Genomic DNA, 18,949 nt, shown 5'->3' with positions numbered 1-18,949 from the left:
AATGGTAATATTTGTTTTTTGATTGTGAACACTTGGTGAAATTGTTGATTCCTAATCATACCTACTCTGCTTTGTCTAATGTTTACTCTTTATTTATATTTAATGTTACTCTTGCTGTTTCACTCTCCATGCACCTCGCTCTTTAGTAACGGCATTTCGTACTTTTGTTTACTGCGTATGTGGAAGAATGACAATAAAGTCTTTTTTTTTTATAATTTTTTTGTTAATTTATTTTGTTTTTTTTTTTGTTTATTGATAATATTTTATGGAGAATGCTGACTCCTGATAAAAAATAGTCTTTTATTAGTGTCAGTTGTTTTAGATTGTGAACGTTTGTGTATTTGATTTGGTGATTCTCGATGGTCAAAGGTTTCCCGATGTGATTTCTGATTTCTTTTTTAATATTCATACTTTTTTTTGTTGTTGTTGTTGTTAGGCGAAGATTTGATGGAGAATGTAGGCTTCTGTTGGTGAATGTGGGTCTTTTATGGTAATAGTTGGTTTAACAGTGAACATTTGGGTTTTAATGGAAAATCTGGATTTCTGTTAGAGGTTTTAATGGTGATTGTTGTTTTTGGTTATTGAAACCATTAGTGCATTTGATAAACATTTACTTCTTGTGGTAAATGCATAATTGTAAAAAGCATTCAGTGGTAGATTTTTGCCGTTTTACAGGAATGTTGGATTTAAATTTTTAATATTATGTATCATCATTGTGGTAGTGAGTGTTGGTTATGGGCAGCTGATGCTCGTGAATGATGCTAAATGCTAATGTTTGGTTGGTATGTTTTGATTTCAGGGTTGGATGCTAGGTGTTGGTGTTTGTGTGCTGGTGACGGATTTTATTGTATTGCTGAGAATATTATAGAGCGTCTTATGGATGTGATCTATGCCCTTTTTTTCTACCTTCATTCACTCTCTTCTGCTTTCTCTCTCTGTCTACCTGTCTTTCTGTCTGTCTTAATTAGATGCTCAGTGTAGCCTTAATAAATTGCGTCTGGCAAAATAAATTTCAGCTCCTTCTTTTGCAGTTACCATGTCTGTATGTAGGGGTGTTGGTGTGTCTGTATGTATTTGCGTGGGTATTACGGACTGTATTTCTAGGCTATGAATGGTCAGCAGTCATATTAGCCAAAGGATCAGAATTTGTAGAATTCTCATTTCAGTACACCTCACTGCAGTGTTGTATGATTTATAATGTTTGTTCTATACACCCAATACAACTGCGAGAGAGGCTTCAAGTGATGCATACCTAATCTACCAGTGTGTCGAGTAAACACACAGAACACGAAATTAATGACACCCTGTTGTCCCAGACACAATCTGCTTCCAGGATATAATTTCTCTCACAAATCCCATACCCTTCAGATATGGCCAAATGAGCCCCACTGTGTCTTGCTGTGTTGTTACAGAACGCAGCAAAAAATTGAAAAAACAAAGGTATTCATAATAGCTATTAAATATTGGAACAAAGTATGCTGAGATTTATTTCAGTAAAAAGAAGAGAGACTCAAAAAGGGGGGCTTGAAAAGCCATCATCACCTCTGGCAACTAGAGTAAAAGTACTAATCTGGAAAACAAATTCTGTCAGACTGTATTGTTTAGCCAAACAGCAGCTAGCTATTATGTTAACATTAGCGTCAGTCTACTTGCCAGCTTGCCGGCCGTGGATGTTTTGATTGACAGCAGCCTACAGCTTTGTGCCGGACTGGAGTGATTTGTTCTTTTGCAATTTATAATTCATAAAATAACAGAAAAAGTAGTTCTCAGGAAGGTCAAGGTCATTGCAAAATGATTGAATTTGCCTTTCCTGCTGTTTTCATTTTTTATTATTTTTTTTGTTAAAAAAAAAAAGTTCATTTCAAGTCAAAGTCTTTCTTAATTTCTACCCGACCACATGATGGAAGTGTAGTTGCCATGGAAACAATGTGCGCTGGCATTCTTTGCGGCAGCCATGTTTGACAAACCGGTGTCTGATGGAGCAGTAGAGGACGGGCTCAGTGTGCAAATATTGTCCTGATTAAACTTATGATCACTGTGTATGGATGACCTTGGCGCTGTATCCCAAGGTCATGCATTGCAATTGTACTATGTTAATCCTAAAGCTATATTATTTGTTGGTTTCATTTCATTTCATTTTGGGTGGAAGAACCGAGCGCAAGACATTTGTACATAAAGAAACGAGCGGCAGAAACAGGATTTCTTTTTTTTTGTGCGTGTGGGAAATGTGAAGGAAACAAGTGAGTGAGGAAAAATGTTTTTTTTGTTGTTGTTGTTGCTGAAGACCTCTTTCCCTCAGGGTCACTTTGTTGTTGAGGCAAAGTTGAACATTCTTATTGATTTGTTAGCATAAGTAGAGAGCCTTAGTGTGTGTGTGTGTGTGTGTGTATGTGTGTGTGTTCACACTGAACATGTTGTAGCTGTCTATCTCTTTAGGTGTGGATGTACGCTGTTTGTAAAGTCAACTGGTATGCCCATGTAGAAACCTGTCAAGTCTAATTGAAGTGCTGATTAGGAGCTGATGGTCTGTCTTTCTTTTTCTCTCTTTTTCCCCCTTTCCCTTTTGCATTTTCTCTCTTGCTCATGTTGAGGTGTGCACTCGTGCTCCTAATACAAACGTGTATCTAATTACTTTTTTGCTAGTCCCACAGCATCCTCCACTAACTCCCATTCCTAATCGCTACTTCTCCTCTGCTTCTCCCTCTGCAGAGACATCTTCGTCGGTTCACGTCCTCATGGACACCACCACCACCAGGACGACCACCCGGCCAACTACAGTGTCCACAGCTACCACCTCAACCACTACGACCACCATCTCTAGCACTACCAGATCTCCGTCTCTGAGCGTGTTAACTCCGAGGGCGCACACCACCACTGTCGAACTCCGACCGCCAAGCGGTTCCGGGCCCCTTTTCAGCACACGCCCACCGCCTTCCTCCGTCCTGCCCAACAATGCCGCGGAGTTCTGTAACCCTACTGTCGAGGCAGACCTTACATGGCCAAAAACTCGGCAAGGCCTCACCGCTACACAGCCATGCCCTTTTGGAACGATAGGTAACAAATGCCGTATACAATCCTAATTCTTTCCTAATATAACCTTAGCACAGGATTAACTTGTCCTTGATAATGATTTGCCCTCCTAGTGCAAGTATTTGGTATTTTAATTGTATTTTTTCTCCTCACATTTTGCAATATGTTGTATTATTAATCACAAAACCATGTTTGCCTGTTAATACAATATGCATTTTTGTTATCTTGTTGACCGAGCCTCCTCAATATTCAGCCCACGCGTCTATGATACAGTTATAATCTCTGGAGTCAGAGTTAATAGCTTGGTAAAGGCACATATAAAGACATGAAGTCAAACAAAAGAACTTCATAAGCAGAAAAAAAGGCAAGCCCTTGTCTTTAGAGACATTAACACACACACACACACACACACACACACACACACACAAGGAAACATGTACACGAATAGCTGAGAGAAAGAGGAAAAGAGGACAAGCGATTTAACTGAAAATCTGTAGTTAGGAATTTTTCCAAATCCAGATTTGAGCCAAAGAGAGGGATTTTCTTCAGTCAATAATCCAGTTTGGTGGACATTGATGTGAGCAGAGGATACAAGCTGCTGAATCAGCTAATGCAGGGTTAATTTGCTGACACTCTCTCTCTCTCTCACACACACACACACACACACACACACACTTGCGCGTGCGTATATCTATGACATTCACAAACTGGGTTATTGTATTTATTTACTTCTCATACTTCTATTAAGAAACAACAATAGGTCAAAAGTATTGCTCGTCTATCTATATATTGTAGGTAAAAATAGATATATGGGTGGATAGAGCATGCAGCTTTATGCACTTATCATTCAGTATATAGACAAAAGTATTGGCACCCCATGACTTTCCCAGCCATATGTGCCTTCTTCCTCGAATTGTTACCACAAAGTTGGAGACACACAATTGTACAAAATGAGTGAAAGATCTTGAGTGGCCTTCTATAGAGATCTGACTTCAACCCTACTGAAACGAATTGGAACACTGACTGCACCACAGGGCTCCTCACTTTCCCAGTACAGTACCTGACTTTAAACCAGTACCAGACTTTACTAACACGCTTATAACTGAATAAATAAAATCTCCACAAGCACACTGAAAAAAATAGTGTAACATCTTCAAAGAAGATAACAGCAAAATGAAGACTATGTTATATGCTATAATGTTCGAGAAGCACATATACATTTTATGATCAGGTGTGCACCAATTTTAAACACAATTAGACATGCCTTTGATTTAATTTGTTAGATAATAGAGAAGCCTTTTGCGCCCTTGGAGCACAAAGGGTTAAGGGCCTTGCACAAGGGCCCAAGACTAACAGCTTGGCAATTCTGTGGCTTGAACTCCCTGACCTTCCTAACCAGGGCTTTAACCACTGAGCTACGACTCTCCCGATGATTATGATGATGATAATAATAATAGTAATTATAGTAGTAGTAGAGGCTGCAAAAATTCGGTGTAAGTGTGATTCCTCAAATACAGAATAAAAAACAATGGCGTGTGCAGCTGTAAGAAAATAATGAAAAGTGTGATGCAAAAAAAATGCTTTGAAACGTGAAACCACGGCGCATTTTTTATTAAAGAAGGCATCATCGTCACTTAAACGTGATTTCCTCTCTCACAAGCCATACAAGTTGTAATATACAAATATTGAATAGGGAACATATTACTACAAACTTAATGTCATCAGAGCTGCTGTAGAAAATTTATCAACGGCTTCTGACAAAACCGCACTGTTCTTTATTATATGGGATTGCTATCGTTTAGTTCAACCGTGAACTAGAAATGAACTGCATCCTTTTCCGGCATCTTTTTTTCTTCAATGATTTTTGCTGAGGTTGAATTGCACTGCATTATTGGCCTGCCTTACACTTCTGGAAGTTTCTGAATAGAGTAAGAGGGCTTTGAGTGGCGCTACTCTCGAAGTGTAAAGCAGTGTAGTAGTGTGCATGTCCTGTGTATGTGTGTGTGTGTTGCTCCTATTATTGGTCATGCCATTCATTAGCGAATCGGTGATGCATGTGGGTCGTCTGGGACACTGCGTGCTCAGAGATAACTAGAAGCACCACTCAAAGCATCAGAACCAGGAGATCTACAGCCACACTCAATCACTAGTGTATATATGTGCATGCGTGTGTGTAAATGTGTGTGTATGTGTCTATCCTATACACATTCTGCTTCATCTCTTTGTCTTTCTTCTCTGTACGTCTACAGCGCTTTATTCTGCCTCTTGTGCTCCGTCTTCTACCCTTTTCCTTTCGTCGATCACCTCGTCCCTGCCCTCGCTGTCTTTCTATTCTGTACTACTTTCGAACTCCCCCCAGTCTCTCTCTCTTTTCACCCTCCTCTCTCTGTCTGCTTTCCTCTTTATCTGCCTGAAGCTAAAGAGAGACTCGGGGTAGAGGGAAATGAAGTGTCAGTCAAACTTTATATCGGTTTAATGTTGTCACAGTTCCACTCCATCCCTTTCCTCCATGCTGCTCTGTTACACTGGCTGGTTTCTGCATTTCCTTTTATTTTTCTACTTTTTTTACCTCCATGACTGGTGATTAGTTTGAAGCTAATTACAATCACCAACATCCACAGAGTGAACAAGAAAACTGTTTCTGGTCTGCATGTATACTGTATCTGAGTGCAAATAAAACCCCAGATATGCTCGTGTCATTAGAGTGCGAGTATCCCTCATTAGTGCTTCGAATTAGATGCATCCCTTTAGGGGCTGCATTTGACCTTTCCTGAAAGACCCATCACACACACACACACACACACACACACACACACACACACACACACTGTAAAACAATATGCATACAAACTTGGCACCAATAAGAACTCTTTTCTCATGCTGTTGTCTGTCTGTCTGTCTGTCTGTCTGTCTGTCTGTCTGTCTGTCTGTCTGTCTGTCTGTTCTCATGTTGCACATCCACATTCTCTCTGTAAGACCCGATGGAGACTCCTGGTATTTCCACACAGTCTCAGTCACATTGCACATTTTTTTCCTTGACCAATTCTAAGACATTCTGTTTCACACTAGTGAATTACTCTAGTGTAACTCTAGGGTTGTTGTCCTTTACTACAGTGACCCTCCCCTCCAGTGTCTGGGACATGCTATTTGACCACCTCTGACATGTTTCCTAGTCCCTGTTTGTGATAAATATTCTAACGAAATGATTCTTCTCTCACACCACCATGCTTCTCAGTACATTTTATCTTCATGAAGGTCCAGGAAGCCTAGACAAAGGGCATTTTTTTTTAGATGTTTGTTGATTTTCCAACCTGTCTTTTGGCTATTTTTTATTTATTTAAGATTATGAGAACAAATTCATAGGAATAGGAGAATAAGGGCAAAATATTTAGAGAATAAAACCGTAGCAAAACGTGACTAAAGCGATGATATTTTGAGAAAAAACACAGAATTGCGAGCACGTTTAGACGTTTTGCCTAAAATGAATATAAAGGATTTGGTTAAATCCTACTTCACTTTAGGATTTAGAAATAAGGACGTTTTTTTGTCTTTCGGTGCATCAGCACGGAGTTACAGTATATATAGTAAACGGACACTGCAGCGATTATGTATGAAACGTAATTTATTCCGAAGAAAAAAAATCTGACAGACATTAAGGAAATTGCCTCTTTTGTGCAGTCTGAAATGGCAACCGGTAATCGACTCCAAGGTTATCGTAGGTTACATCTGCATGCTATGTTGTATGATGACTATGATAGTAATGATCAAAGAAATCGACCCAGAAGGAGTTAAACACCAGCGTGCTCAATTTATACTTCGACTCCGGTCCCAACGCGTTGTGGCGTAAGGATTCATATGATAAGCTCATTTTATTTTCTCAAAATATTACTACTTTATTCTCATAATCTTCCATTTGTTTTTCCTTATTAACGTGCCACTAAAAAAGCCATCATTGGATTCCATATGTTTATTTCTTCTTAACAATTTTATTTGAAGCCCAGCTTTGTGGTGCCCAGGCAATAATTAACCTTTAAACAGCTTTGGGTCTTTCCAGCTCCTTCATGTCTTCCTTTCTACCTGTCTGTTTTTATGTATATAGATTTATATATTAGTACAGATATGTAGATGGTTGTAGAGGGTTTGTATTCATTGATCCCAGGTGTGTGTGTGTGTGTGTGTGTGTGTGTGTGTGTGTGTGTGTGTGTGTGTGTGTGGGGATAGGTATAGTAGGTTTGCATATATTACCCGAAGCTGTTTTATAATGTGACAGTTATTTATGTATTGAACATTTGCACCATCATTAGCTGCTCTTAAAAGCTTTTAGGTCGTATTCATGGGTCGTATTTTTGTGTTTTAACACTTGCGAACTGAATTTGGAGCAAACATCACGTCAGATACGCGCACACACACACACACACACACACACACACACACACAGACTAAGATGTATTGTGCTACTTGTTTCCCCTGTAGGCAATGCCTCGTTTGCTTGCATGGGTCCCGAAGGCCTGTGGGATCTACAAGGTCCTGATCTTAGCAACTGCACTTCAGCTTGGGTTAACATCATTAACCAGAAGGTAAGAACATCCTACAAACACACAGTACGTCCCGGTGATAGTGACAGGCCATCTAAGGAGAGACAGACAACCTGCGGGCAATAACACTTACAGTATGATGGTACACAAGCGTTCAATTCGGGAATCTCTCAATGGCCCATTATCAAAATATTGAGGCACTGAGAGAGTGCAAAACCGTGTGTGTGTGTGTGTGTGTGTGTGTGTGTGTGTGTGTGGCTACAGAACCTTTGCATGAGAGAGAAATACCTCCAGTTCCTGCTATGGTTTTTCATTTAAAGTATCCCCTAAAGACAGTCAACACTCCCTGCGGTTTGTACCTTATTTGTTTCCCCTCGAAGAGAAAAATACAGAACGATCACCAGAGAAGTACGGAAATTGGCTCATTTAAAATGGAGCTTCGTACAAAGTGTCAGGTGATTATGGTGGGAGGTGGGGATTTGGGGGTCTATGTATACTTCATTAACCCGGCACAAATGATTTATAAGACAGGAGCTCGGTTTCACCGCAGGTGTTATTATTCTCTGTTAGGCAAATTTATGTGCAAGTGATGCGGCCATCAACCTACAGCGGGGAAAAAACTTAGACTTTCAAATGAGGATCAAGCTGTCAGAGTAAGTCCTGAGAGACGGGGCGAGCGGCGGTGAGCAGAGGAGATGGAGACAGCGAGAGCACAAAAAGAGGCATGGGGTGAGGGTGAAAAGTGTAAAAAGATAAGTAGGTGGACAGAGGAGAAGAGAATGCAGGGTTTGAAGCAGACACAATAGGTAGTCTGTCTGGCTGCTGGTCAGTGTGTGGTTTATCATCCTGTCTGTTTATCCGTCTGCCTGTTTGCCAATTTGTCTCTCTGTCTACTTATAGTGGATCTCAAATTCTAAACTGGGGTAGAAAAAAGGAAAGAAGACCACTACACTACACGCACAGTGAAGCATGGTGGTGGCAGCATCATGCTTTAGGGCTGCTTCTCTTCAGCTGGGACTTTGTTCCACATAGAGGGAATAACGCATAGCTTTTATTTTTGTATTCATTTATTTTTTATCAAACAATACGCTATTATAACACAATGTCTATACTTAATCCTGTCTGTCTGTCTGTCTGTCTGTCTGCCAGAACAAATCAGTAAATGTTTAGCAAGCACAGTGTCTTATGACTGTGTTGAAAAGACCTCTGTATTAGGATTGTTTTCTGTCTGATCTGCTTTGTATAAAAGCACCTTTCACACTGAATCTACATGAAAGCTAATCTAATCCCGAGGGAACCAAACACACTTTTTTTATCCCGTCTGTTGGAATTCATTAAGCGGCAGAGCCTCTGAACCCACAGGTCCGCTCCTCAAGCCGGGTCTGAACTCGCCCATATCCATCATCATCCAGTGTTGATCTGCATAAACCCAGGCTGCGATGCTGGTGTGGGAGGGAAGTACGTGAGCCTGCGCTCTCACACTCAAGCCTCAGTCACTGATTTGATAACTCGTCTCCTGTATCCCGATGCAAGGCTTTGGGATCTAACAAGTGTTGTTTTTTTCTTCCCAACTGAATTGGAACATTTCTGTCTAAATTGGAGCAGTGCTCTGTCGGCACGTGTGTGTGTGTGTGTGTGTGTGTGTGTGTGTGTGTGTGTGTGTGTGAGAGATTACAGGAGCTGCCTGGCAGAGATATGCTCGGTAATGTAAGTGCCAGCAATGAGGCCAGACTACTACAAGGCTTCAGTTTATTCTTCACCATCTACACGACTCTCATTAGCAAATAAACACATTTGTTCTTTCGCTGGAGGAGCTTTTTAATTAAATCCTTCCCTGAAAAAAATGCATATATATATATATATATAATATACACGCACACACACACGCACACACACACACGCTCTTTAGAATGGACCACAGTCCATGCAGGCGTATTCTGAAATTCTTTTTTCTGCACTTGAAAGCACTCAGAACTGGCTGCCGATTCTGACTTTGCCTCGAACAGGAAGTTACAAAGGCGATTGAGACAGGAATGTATTTTCCGTTGCCCACAGGGGACAAGATCGCTTTTCGATGTCTTTTTAAAACCACAGTCTTTGGAACACTGAAAGATTTGGCCAGCTGTTGCATGGCGGACAAGACGTGAAGCGCACGAGACAAAAAATTGTGCTCCTTCCACATGGCTGGAGCATTTAACTGGAGAGAACACAAAAAGCCTAAAAGTCTTCAGCAATAATAATTTCCAGCCTGTGCCAATCTCCGAGTCCATTTCTGTCCACTGAGGGTGTGATTCTGACTGCATCTGTTTAACACATCAAATATCCAAAATCGAATTTAAAGTGAAACTTCATTGACTGAACATTGAGGGACTGATCGAATGATTTTCTTTCTTTCTTTCTTTCTTTCTTTCTTTCTTTCTTTCTTTCTTTCTTTCTTTCTTTCTTTCTTTCTTTCTTTCTTTCTTTCTTTCTTTCTTTTCCTTTCTTCATTTCTTCCTTTATTTTTCTGTCCATTCTTTTCTCTCTCCTTCCCAAATTCCTTTCTCTGCCTTTTTGATCATCACTGTCTTTTCCTTCCTTCCTTCCTTCCTTACTTCCTTCCTTCCTTCCTTTATTTTTCTGTCCATTCTTTTCTTTCCCATTCCTTAATTCCTTTCTCAGCCTTTTTTTATCCCTGTCTTTTCCTTCCTTCCTTCTTGTCCCCCCTATTTGTTTCACTGCCTGTCTTTTGTCTTTTTCTTCCTTTCTTCCTACTAGTGATGTTAGGGTAGTCTCTGGTTTTTGATTTGCTCATAATTGCTCATAATTTCTTTCTTTCAAAATCTACGATTAGGAGATGCAGTGTCTCCCAAAAGAGTCCTTTAAGCACCATCGCATTATAATCTTGCATATAGATTTCCTCAAAACTGGTTTATTTGGTAACAATAAAATAAGGTATAAAATTGTGTAAATGGGAAAGAAACCAAATAAAAAAACCAAAGTTTAAATTCGGCTCCTGGAGCAAAAAAGTGAGAGAAAAAGAAAAAACAAGTCTATAGGGTGTTTCCTATTTGCATCTGTATTTGTATCCGTTAACACGTGGTTCACATGGCCGATGCGTTTGTTACATCATTTCAACATGAACTCCCAACGCACTGAATGCTCTCATCATGCTTCAATTTTGTGATATTTAATGACATTGAATCCAAATTAAATCCATTTTATTTCCAGGTTGCAACATAAGAAGAGGAGAAAAATTACAGTGCGGATATTTACAGCACTGTACATCCTGAGATAAAGATTTAAGAATTGAGATTTAATATTATATTAAAGGGTAATTGATGCCTGTGCTTTGGTTCGCAGATCCGAGCTGGCGAGCCAGCGGCCATCATCTCACGCGAGCTATCCGAACAGACCAAGAACCGCATCCACTCCGGAGACATCACGTACACAGTGCGAGCTTTGGGTCAGCTGGTGGACCTGCTAGACGTCCAGCTGCGCAATCTCACACCCGGGGGCAAAGACAGCGCCGCTCGCAGTCTCAATAAGGTATCACAGCCACGAAGCTTTTCTAAACTCAGTAGAGTCCTCGAGTATGGATTATAAACACGTTTTATACGAGTATGAAATTTTGTGGGCCAGCCGCCGCACTTGATTTAGCTCTCATAGCAAGCTGTTCAACGTTTGGATACCTTCCAAGCAGGCTTCAAACCCAAAGCAGCGGCTAGTTGGAAGTGATCACATGCGGCGCTAAGATTGTTTGACAAGTATGGAGACGGGAATCCGTGACAGCTTCGACATCTCTGAGTCCAGTCAAGTTCTTTAAGTCAAGTTCTTTCAGACTAATACATATTTGCTGGCATTTACACATTTGAGTGTAGGGAAGCAATTATGGTTGGCTGTGAAGTTCCGATTGCGGGATTTCAACATGCCTGAAAGTAGGAGAGTGTTGGAAATGGGTGTTTGGTGGAGAGAGATAAACAGTAGGTTTTTTTTTTAATGATGGTCATCCCTGCCAAGCCCGAACGATCCCTCTGCGTTCGGCTTTGCCATTCCGAGGCCAATAAAAACACTTTCAGCATGGAGGCCGACAAACTCCCGAGAATACATCCTTAGAGCTTGTTTTTCCTTTCTTTTCCTTCTGGTGCTCTGAGCAGCCAACGCAAACCGCCAGTGTGCTTCCTGTCCCATTTTGAAAGTCGATCATGATCATCATTAGCGTTATTGTAAATCATGTTTCTTTCTAGTGAGGAAAAGGGTTCAAGAAGAAGATATACAACGTCATGTGGCATGAATAATACCAGATGGCCTGTACATATCTTCTTTAGACAAGAAAACCACACAAATGTCATGGTTTTTTTTTTACACTTTGTGTCCTACTGTTTCAGTCTGTGATCCAAACTTGACAGTTCGAGTCGGCGGTTTCTCGATCGGTCTATAGGCTACAGCAGTACGGATAGGTTTCTATATATACACTACTGTAGCATAAATGTTTTAAAAGAAGGCTTTTATAGTTCCAGGAGAAATGGATGGAGAATTTTTTAGCTGCAGGACATCATGGGGATACTCAGGGGTTAAGTGCATTACTCACAGGGGCAGAATAGCAGCGCTCAGTGGGAACTCCATTAGTAACAGATGACTGAGGTAAGAATCACATCCAATGATGCACACTAGAGACTGAACCCACGAACCTTAGCTTTTCAGATTTCCTGAACCGTTATGGTACTGCTGAATTCTGCCGTGTGCATTCAGCCTAATCGCAAAATTCATGCAATTCTTCCAATGACGATGCATTTTGATTTGATTCGATGTTTTTACGAATATTTCTTTAGTATATTTATACATCCTGAGAATGTACAATATTTCCAAAGGAAATGATTTACACAGTCTACCATTGTATTACAATGTGGGTTCTATTTGATTCCATTCGATTCGATTCAATTCATTACAATTTATTTCAATCCACATATACAGCTGGCCTGAAGAAAGACTTTATGCAAATATAATTAGAGATGCATTTACACAATATGTTTAAGTATAACCAGTTCCAAATTAATTGACCCCCTTTAATAGAAAATGTCATTCACAATATATTCACAAAAAGATTAGAATTTTCCACTCAAAAAACATTTTTTATGTGTTTCTGGTATCCAAAAAAAAAGGAAACTGATAAACGATCTTTTTGTTCAATTCAGCTTCTACAGTATATCCACCAAATGAGTCCCTGTGTTTGATTATTGTGTGTATCCAGCGGAAGGCCTGGAAAACATCAACTCTATCCATACACCAGTCAAAACCGAAGGCTCAGACTTCAGACTGTGAAGTTAGTTAGGTGGAAATGCTTTCACCTCCCCCACAATAACAGAAACCGAGACTTCCAGGGAAAGAAAGTCCTTTTCTCTCTCTCTCTCTTCATCTTGCAGGCTTGCTTCCTCAAGGTCACCCCTCTCTCTCCCGGCACTCCTTTTCCCTGTATAATTCGTATCATCCCAAATGTCACGCTAGCCTCTGGGTTTGTTCGTCACGCTGCGCTAGCATTATGAACGATCCCTTTGATAGCAGTGCAGTGGGTTTAGCTCACAGTTGAGTCTGCAAACCGTGAGCTCCTCGACACTTTGCAGATGAAAGGAGCATCAGAGCTGCCAACAGTGATGCTAACAGGGAGGATAATGCAGAAGAATGGGGCCTCAGCGCAGAACAGCGGGCCTAGCTCCAGTACAAGACGACCATCATAACAATTTAGGAGAAGATGTTAGCATGTTCTGGCAGGTAGCGACTAGACCGGCATAGAGTTTGTTATTTTTGTCCAGTGCTTCTTGTGCTGCACTGCTCTGTAATTCATGTGTCAAAGATTCCCCCTTGCACTGTATTGCTCTATATATTGCTGTTTTACTAATGCTGTAACATTTTGATCATTGATGCTGATGTATTTCTCTTTCTTCTTACATCATACTAATTTCTTCTGTAAAGCCTTTTTGCCTTCCGTTCAGTGATTCAACGAATGTTTCAATTTTTACTAAGTACAAAAAAACTTTCTTAATTAGATGTAAACTGGGTGTGATGTAATACAGTGACAAATCCAAAACCATTAGCTTTAATTGGTCTTTACCATAAGCCTATGGTGCTTACGGCCTAACGCATTATTTTTCCAGTTCCCACCCAATCATGGATTTATCTCATCACAGCCTTTTTTTGTAATAAATATGGAAAGATAGTAGCAATACAAGTACACTATAAGGACAAAAGTATTGTGACACCTGACTTTTCCCGGCCGTATGTATTTCTTCCCCAAACTTCTCACAAACTCTGAGGCACTCGGTTGTACAGGATGTCTTTTGATGTAGGTTTTAATTTTCTTTTATTAAAACTAAGGGACCTATTCTAGCATGACTATCCCCCTGTGCACAAAACCATCTCCATGTAGATATTGGAGAGGAAGCTCTTGAGTGGTCTGCTATAGAGCTCTGACCCCAACCTTAGTAAACATCTCTGAGATAAACTGGAACATTTACTGCACTTCAGGTCTCCTCACCCTACATCAGCACCTGATTTTACTACCTTTGTGGCTGATTGAGCACAAATCTCTACAAGCACATTCCAAAATCTAGTGAAACATCTTCCCATAAGAGGAAGTTGAGGTTATTATATCAGCAAATGGGGACCGAATATGCAATAAGATGTTCAAAAAGCATATAGAATCTTACGATCAGGTGTCCACAAACCTCTGTCCATATAGTGTAGCTTGTTTTGCCAATTTATGAACAAGGCTAGCATGCCTTGTGTTTAACTAGTTAGCTTGTCGGACCATGCACACCAGCAAAACATGACACAGGCTTAGTGTGAACACAGGTAAGGCACTAATAAAAAGCGGTTAATGCGAGAGGTTGTGTGCATTTTGCTTAAGTTCTAATGAAGTTATTCTGGCTTTTCAGCTGCAGAAAAGGGAGCGCTCCTGCCGCTTCTTTGTACAGGTATTGAAACCTTTCTCTTTGCCATTACCTCATTCTTACGCCAGTCCCTTTCTTTTACTCAGCCTCCATCTATGTGTGGTACCTCATGTCTTGCCCTTCATTTATACAGAGGTCATGTTCTGTTTTGTTTGTCCCCTTTTTTTTTTTTTTTTTTTTTTATACCTAAACCATCCCCGATCCTTTGAGGCCTTGAATCAAAACATCACCTCATTCGCCGCAAATTGCTTTTAATAGAGCATAATCTCGAGTCAGAAAAGGCCGAGACGCCACAGCATGCATGTTAAAAAGCCCTCTCCTGCACTTCATCATGCTATTCAGGTCTCAAAGGTTCATACTGTTTCCTGGGTGGGTTAGATTAAAATAAAAAAAAACCTCCATCCTGCCACTGAGCTGAAAATGATGTTCATCACATTATTAACAAATTGCTGCAAATCTGCTGATGACAAAAAATTTACTTCAGACAATTTCCTAAACATTGCATGAATTCTGTAAATGACAGTCATTTTCAGCTCAACCCGAGCAATTCTGCTGCTTTTGCAATCGAAAACAAATTGAAAGCAGGAACAAACACAGAACAGAACAGTAATTCATTTTGCACGTTCATATACATTTCTTTTTTTTTTCTTTCACTGTATGCCAAATGAAATTCAGTGACTGCGGAGGAACAATTGTGTTGTGAAATTTGCTGTGTTATTATTAACTGCTACAGATAAAAAAAGCTTTTGTGTGAAGAAATTCGATTCGGTGCTCATTTTCTCCTGAAACCTAACAATCATTCATATGAGTTTGCTTATTAAATAGTTTATTATTATTATTATTATTATTATTATTATTATTATTATTATTATTTTAATATCTAAATTATTTATTAAAAAATCTGCATAATTGTGTAAAAGTGCTACATGTAGAAGTAGAGAATATCAGGGAAATAAAAATGATTAAAGATAAAATTATTATTTTTTAAATAAAAGAGACATTAAAAATCGTAGGTAAATATTAAAGTTCTTTTTTAGTTAAACAAAAACAATATAAAAAGCAAAGAGCAGGCAAACAGAAGAAAAGGAACCCACAGCCAAGTTTGTCCTGCTTGTCCTGAATCTTTAAATGTTAGAGGGTCATGGCTTCGATCAGGTCCTGACCTGTAAGAAGAAAGTTTACACACAGGCACAGAAGGAACAGGATCTTCTCAACACCAGGGTGTATTGATTGTGCTGGTCATGACTTTGTAAAAGTGTCAACGTTTTTTTTTTTTCTTTTTCCTAATTTTCAATGCTGATAAAAAAAATTATAATAAAAAAAAAAAAAAAAACACTCGTTGGGGGAACATTCATATTACCATATTCCTCTAAAGAAGATTAAAAAAACTTTAGCAATAACAATGTCTACTTAGGCCATGTCCATACTAATAAGTTTTTGTAAAAAATAATAAATAAATTAAAAAAAATGAAATAGCGTTTTTTGTCAATAAAAATGTAGCTATTTGAAAACACTCTTTAAAATGGATACATTTGAAAACTCGGCTTTTAGTCTGTAATTATGTGCAGTACAAGTATGTACACGTTTTTAAACATTTCAGTGAGGAAAACGCCATTTTTAAATTTATCCAAATTAATGTAGACATAGCCTTTGAAAAAGCACTTTCTCTGTGGCTAAGCAAGTTTGGACTCTACTTTGGAGCTAAAACTACAAATTGAATGCAAACACTTATAACAATCAACGATTAGGAGCCAGAATGTGTATACTATTGTTAATTTATTGACTCTGTCTTTCTCAGAAACGTTTTCAGAAACTTTTTTAAAATTTTGAATTATGGCTTAGTTTTAAAGACTATAATCACACTCTTGATGTCACCCAAATGAGGATGGGTTCCCTTTTGAGTCTGGTTCCTCTCAAGGTTTCATCCTCATTACATCTAAGGGAGTTTTTCCATGCCCCAGTCGCCATGGCTGCTCATCAGGGATAAACACACATTGCTCACCTTAACTGTTAATTTCTGTAAAGCTGCTTTGAGACACTATCCATTGTGAAAAGTGCTATAGAAATAAACTTGACTTGACAGACAGTAATCAGAGCTCAGGAATTAACCAGGAACTTCATAATATGTTCAATTATACTATAATGATTTTGAGGTGTTATTGTACTGAGAAACAAATTGAAAGCCTTGTTTTATAGATGTAGTGAAGTGCTGGGTATGAATGATTCCTATGTCTCTTCTCAGGAACAAAAGCTGTGCAACGAGGTTGTGAGTAGTTTACTCAAAGCTCATTAACACGTGTAGTTTTCTTTTGATGTTATAATAAACGTGATGGCAGAGCTCTATAGATGTCAGAGCTCTATAGCAGGCTACTTAAGATCTTCCACTCCAACGAATGTAAACCATTTCTTCATGGATCGTGGGGAATCCTAGGAAGATTGAATGCTAGGGAAGGGAAATTGAATGCTACCACATCCACATCCATTCTGTACAATTGTGTGTCTGCAAATTCAGTGGTCACAGTTTGAGGAAAAAACACATATGGCTGGAAAAACGAGGTGTCCCAATTTTTTCATCCATAGGGTATAGTGTGTAATTTATTGAGAATGGTAATAGTTATATTACATCAACAAACTTGTAGCATAATTCATGCTAAGTATAAATAAACATCCAAATGTGCAGTGGACTGGTGTCCCGTTCGGGGTATTGTATGTTCCCATCTGGCATTCAATCTTTCTGAGATTGTTCCTAGTGTTTTTACAAGAAGCCATATAAATAAGATTTCTGTAAAATTCACAGAGATTCAGCTACACAATGCCGGCGCCCCCAGAGATGTAACCAGGTCTAAAGCTTTTGCTCCAATCAGTTGCACCATTCTGATAGCGGCGCTCTCTACATCTCCGTATCCAAAGCTGTTTTTTTTTTTGCACCTCAATCAGTTGCATCATGCTTGCTAGTCTTTACTAAAAACAAAAAAAGTTTGAGCCCATATGGTCCTTTCAAGGATGATATTTCAAGCAGCTGACTATTGTCAACAACACTGTAATGACAAGCTACACCCACGTGCAAAAAAAAAATTAAAAATACAGATCGTCGTACATGAAGACAGCCTTTGCAGTGAAGCAAAGCTCAGCACATGGAGTGTGAGGTGCTGTCCATAAATACATGATGTGAAGAAGGATGTCTGAGGATGCGAACAGTGCAGGCAGCACAGGCCGATGAATTATTGATTGACTGCAACAACATCTATATTTCACAGCCACTGCAGATAGCACATGCACAGCAGACAGATTTTCTTCACAAAAAAAGTGGGCTGTATTTATAATAATGATTTGGTTTAATGTGTGGAAGCATGAATTCACTTAGAAAAGACTTCAGTTCTGACAAGCTGACAGTTAAACCAATATCCTTTTTTTAAGACAGTACATATAAGTGCATTTTTTTGGTACTTGCAGGGTGATATATCATTCTCAGGAGAAATATTAGCAGAAAAACTATGACTATGCAAATTAGTATACAATTTGGGCCTGTGTAAATCTGGCGGCTTGAAAACTGATTGACTAAAGCAGAGTTCTAGCAGGAAAAGAGCTCCAAAGTCGGCTACAATGTCTGTTTTTAGTAGCCTCTGTTGATTTTGAAGATATTGAAAAGCCGTTTTAACTGCTATCATGGCTGTGCAGGTGTTCTGCTCAATGCAATCTACAGCTATCAGGCTATCGGATGAAACATTATAAACATGCGACCAGTGCAATGTTACGACGGCATGTTACAGCCAATATGGGATTTAAACAGAAATGAATCGGAAGGAGACGAGCAGGGAGATTAAAACTCAGGATTTCCAAGTTTAAAACAGAATATTGAGAAAAAACAAAATGCACATTCCTGAGAAAAAAACATCATATATTTATGAGAAAATCCTCAAGTTTCAAACTGATAAAATGATCTTGTGATAAAATAGCTAAAATTTCAGTATTTCTTTGTTGCTTAATTCAAGGGAAAAGTTAAATTTGATTAGATGTTTCACTCCAGGCATAATGCAAAACAAGTGAAGTCTGCACAATCTCAAAGTGTATATGCGGTTTTCTTCCTTGGTAGAAGAATCAGGTAGAAGAATCTAGAATCAGGTAGAAGAATTTAGAATCCGAATCAGGTTTTCTTCCTTGGTAGAAACCCTCCCCTCAAATTCTTGAGTTTTAAACAAAACTTTCAATTTTATTTCTCGTAATGTGTGAGGTTTCTTCTTGTAATCGTCTGTGTTTTATTCTTGAACAAAGTGAGTTTTTTTTTTTTTAATACTCAACATTTTCAACTTAAAATTTGAAATTCTCTGCTGCTCTTCTTCCAAAAAAAATAAAAATAATAATAATAATAATAATATATATATATGTATATAAGATATATATTGTACAATGTACATTTTACCTTGAATTAAATTGCAAAGTTTGGGTCCCCTGGTGTTT

The 18,949-nt window shown here is 39.0% G+C and overlaps 1 protein-coding gene across 19 annotated transcripts in view; it reads left to right on the top strand.

The window, feature by feature from the left end:
• The window catches only part of LOC124381300 (adhesion G protein-coupled receptor L3-like), a 298,169-nt gene that overhangs the window by 205,447 nt on the left and 73,773 nt on the right, over positions 1-18,949 (top strand). For 15 of the 19 annotated variants that reach the window (XM_046842786.1, XM_046842802.1, XM_046842787.1 and 12 more), the window contains 4 exons: positions 2,710-3,054; positions 7,504-7,607; positions 10,908-11,093; positions 14,477-14,515. In XM_046842786.1, coding sequence (XP_046698742.1) covers positions 2,710-3,054; positions 7,504-7,607; positions 10,908-11,093; positions 14,477-14,515 — 674 coding nt within the window. The remainder of the gene's footprint in view (positions 1-2,709; positions 3,055-7,503; positions 7,608-10,907; positions 11,094-14,476; positions 14,516-18,949) is intronic. The other 4 variants (XM_046842803.1, XM_046842805.1, XM_046842797.1 and 1 more) reach the window with 1 other exon arrangement.

The sequence above is a fragment of the Silurus meridionalis genome, chromosome 28, assembly GCF_014805685.1.
Source record: "Silurus meridionalis isolate SWU-2019-XX chromosome 28, ASM1480568v1, whole genome shotgun sequence".
Classification (NCBI taxonomy): Eukaryota; Metazoa; Chordata; class Actinopteri; order Siluriformes; family Siluridae; genus Silurus; species Silurus meridionalis.
Note: the sequence above shows the minus strand (reverse complement) of the source record. Positions and strands in the feature narration are given on the sequence as shown.